The sequence below is a fragment of the Belonocnema kinseyi genome, chromosome 7 (genome assembly GCF_010883055.1).
Source record: "Belonocnema kinseyi isolate 2016_QV_RU_SX_M_011 chromosome 7, B_treatae_v1, whole genome shotgun sequence".
Taxonomy (NCBI): domain Eukaryota; kingdom Metazoa; phylum Arthropoda; class Insecta; order Hymenoptera; family Cynipidae; genus Belonocnema; species Belonocnema kinseyi.
In genome coordinates, this window is record NC_046663.1 from 110515762 (window position 1) to 110519799 (window position 4038).

General features: G+C 27.5%; 1 protein-coding gene across 1 annotated transcript in view; it reads right to left on the reverse strand.

Moving 5' to 3' along the window:
* The window catches only part of LOC117176624 (cytochrome P450 4C1-like), a 2737-nt gene extending 1611 nt beyond the window's left edge, over positions 1-1126 (reverse strand). The window contains exons 1-4 of the mRNA XM_033366878.1: positions 1027-1126; positions 738-932; positions 306-375; positions 100-226 (exon numbers count right to left, since the gene is read on the reverse strand). Of these exons, the coding sequence (XP_033222769.1) occupies positions 100-226; positions 306-375; positions 738-932; positions 1027-1126 (492 nt within the window). The remainder of the gene's footprint in view (positions 1-99; positions 227-305; positions 376-737; positions 933-1026) is intronic.
* Between the last annotated feature and the right edge of the window lie 2912 nt (positions 1127-4038).

The following is a 4038-nucleotide window of genomic DNA, read 5'->3' on the forward strand; positions in this document are numbered from 1 at the left end:
GATCCATTTCTGATACATTAAAATGTTCTGCAGAATTAAAGCAAATAGAATTGAATTCTATTTGTAGCATTAGTTTGAGAAAACATAGATTTTACTAACCTCCATCGTAAATTTATTCATGGTATCAAGAGCAGATTTAAATTCTGCTCCATATTTTGTTCTGTAAAATATACAATCTAGTGCCAACCAAGGTCGATACATTCTTTTGAGAGCTATTTCAGCAACTCTAAAAATAATCTTAAAAATTTGGTATTCTGGAAAGATAACATTTTGATAATTTTTTATAATCAAACAGAAATTTATACTTTGGGAGAGCGGCCATATATTCATTTTCAAGATTCCTTTGGACATCTACGTTCACACCCATGGCTGTTTCTAAAATAATGTTGTACACACTTTATTGTCAATTTCATAAGCAACATAAAAATAGAAATAATTTTGAAAATTACAGTTACATAAATAACATATTGTTTTTAAGCAAACAATATTTAGAATAATTTTGATTTTATAAATCAAATTTTAGAAACATTCAACGTTGAAATGTGTGAAATTAAAAAAAAATAATGTTTAAAAGCACTTTTTTAATTTTTTGAATATCAAATAAGAATTCTTTTTACTGTTAATTTAACTTGAAATTTTTTAAATTTGTGTGTTTTAAATACAGAAACTTCTCAATTAAAAAATACCTTCAAAAGAGTTAATACAACTGATATTAAAAAATGCATTTTTTTAAATACCACAAAGGATGTCGAGGGCACATCTATTAGCGAAATCAAAAAAATCGATTGGTTTTCCCGGATTCTTTTTAATTTCTTCTTCCATAACTTGATTGAGTATTTCTGCCTTTTCTGACATTATTTCAAAAAATGTATCAACTACTCCAAAATGAAAAGCTGGTGTAATCATTTTCCTATGGTGGAACCATTTTTCTCCTGGGTTACACCAAAATATTTGATTATCATGTAAAGGAAATTTTTAACTTAAATTTGGCATTTAAACATAGAAAAAACCTTATGAATCGTTTACCTGTCGAAGTTAAAAGACCTTGTCCTAGCCAAGGATCCAGGGTGCCATAAATGTAAGATTTCTTAATAAGTTCCGTACTGGAAAGAATCACCTTCAACATTTTTAAAAATAATTATCACTTATTCCTTTATTCTATACTCTAAACCGCTCTAAACTATATCGGTTTTATGAAATTTTTCACAGGTAGGCTCGATTATGTTCAACTCAAAAGTGCTTGAACGTCCAGTTTCTCTTTTCAACGTGTTTTGAGTATGTCCCTGAGCCAAAGAAAAAAAATCGTACTTTTGGTTAGAAAAACGATTAAAAACTCTTTTTCAAAAAACAACGCAATATATGAATAGTCTATTCATAGTTAAAAATTGTTCTCCTTCCTGAAATATATAAAATTATATCCTTGCTGGATTTTTATCTGGTATAAATTAGAAAAAAAATTAGTAAAGTAGCATTTAATTTAACGGACAACACTTTCTTGTTAAAAACATTTGTTTTTGTACGACCCCCTTCAAAACTCGATATTGCATACACGTGAAGCGTGTATGCGTGTATGTGTGGAAAAATACATTTGTGATTATTTTGGTTAAAATATTGATTACACAGGAAAAAGCTTCAAACAAAAGGTGGACTACTTCCAGAGGAGAATTTTTTCTAAGGAAACATTTTTTGATAAAAGTGAACAATTTCGATACAACATCAATTTAAAAAATTAAAAAATTCAGAGCCAGAATAGAAAGGTGGTTTTCTTTGTAGGAAGCAATTTTATTGAAAAATTTCAAGAGCTAAAAGATATACGCCTTTTTGGGTCTACTTCAACTTTCATGAAGAAAATTTATTCTAATGTTTATATTCAAAAAGCTAATGCGTATTTCTGAATGTGCATACTTTAACGTGCTGTACCTTTAGCAATTTTTAATCAAATCTTCTGGAAATTTGTACATGCATAATGTAAAGATGTGATTGTTTTGGTTTTTGAGCTTTAAAGCAGAGAAAAAATTGTTTTTTAACTCTAAAATTTAAGAAATATAATTTTTTGTATTGATATCATATCTTAAAGGGACAGAAAAGTTAAATTTTCTTCTTAAATAAGATCTGTTCATAATATACTGATAATAAACCCCTTAAATTTTCTAGATCTAATAAAATGATTTTTATTATCGTATATTTTTTTGAATCTTAACAAAATATATATTTATTACCATTTAAAAATATTGAACATTATTATTAAATGGAAAGACGGTTGTAGTGGTCATTGTAATAATGCTCTAGTTAGTTAAATAAATGTTTAAAAAATACTTATATATAGTTAGTATTTTAAAGGATTAAACGAAATACTTATTTTTCTGCTTAGAATACTGCATTATTTTTATTTCTTTAGAATAAAAAATAGGAATTCACAACAATAAAAATCATATTAGCATAGCTGAAACATTCAAATGATATCTTATCGTTGTGAAAATAAACAACCCTTCCTACACTTTTTTATTTATTTTAGGAACAATAATATGAACAATTATAGTAAAACAATTATGCATAATTATAAATTAATCATATTTAAATATCGAAATAATTAATAACGTAATTAAAGAATTTTACTCGTTTAACAATATGGGTATAATGAAACTTAAAAACTATGCGTAGCTTATAGTTTTTGCAATAAGTGTTGCAATATATTAATATCATTAATTTCTATAATTATTCTGTGATCGAAAAAAAGTTTGGAATATTCATTATAGGAAAAATAGCCTACAATGATTTTCCTGTAATACATTCTTGCAAGGAAAGAGCATCTAAGAAAGAAATACAAGTATAAAATGTAACTTAACCGTTCCTTTTAGAATTAATAACAATACGAGAAAAATATGTTAAGAGATAAAACCCAATTTTTTATAGAACATGTTCTTCTCATTATTACTGAACTATACAAACAAATGTATGGTTTTATCAAATAAATGCAATTTTAGTCGATTTTTTCTAACGTCCTTTTTTGACAAAAATTATATTTTTAATCGTCAACATAAAAAATATTTGTTCTAAAAAAAGTACGATATTTGCTTCCTTAGCTCAAAATAACCGGGGTGCATCCCTGAAACTCGTAGAAAAGAGAAACTGCAGGGTTTTAACACATTTAAGGGCATGTGACACAGCCAAATACCTATATTATCGACCTCACTTTATCAGCTCACTGAATATTTTTTTGAACCTAAGAACTTTTTTTGTAAATAAAATATTGAGCTGAAACTTTGGAAAATGTATTAGAGTACAATAAAGTACGTTTAGGTACTGCCTTTTGGTAGGAACTTTACTGGAAATTATTTCATCTTTTTTCTGAACCTCGACATTTTTTGAACGTTCGAACTTTTTTTATACATAAAAGATCGGTCTCAAACTTTGAGAAATGCAAGAACCGAAAGAAAACTACGTTAAAGTACAAAGCTTAATAATAAAAGATGTAAAAAAAATATATTTCAACAATCAATTCCAACGGCATCAGCCGGTAACGTCGTACACGAAAATACGAACCCTCTAGAGCGTCGACTAGTGGCCGCCAGGTTTCTTATTTTCGTGTACAAAGTTACCGGCTGATGCCGTTGGAATTGATTGTTGAAATATATTTTTTTACATCTTTTATCATTAAGCTTTGTACTTTAAAGTAGTTTTCTTTCGGTTCTTGCATTTCTCAAAGTTTGAGACCGATATTTTATGTATAAAAAAAAGTTCGAACGTTAAAAAAATGTCGAGGTTCAGAAAAGAGATAAAATAATTTTCAGTGAAGTTCCGAACGAAATGCAGTACCTAAACGTATTTTATTGTACTCTAATACATTTCCGAAAGTTTGAGCTCGATATTTTATTTACAAAAAAAGTTCTTAGGTTCAAAAAAACATTCAGTGAACTGATAAAGTGAGGTCGGCAATATACCACGTGTATACATATGAAACCGGTATTTTTTCAAGAAAAAAACACATTTATTTCAAGAGAATGATAACAAATATTTTATTCAAAGTATGCGCCCTCG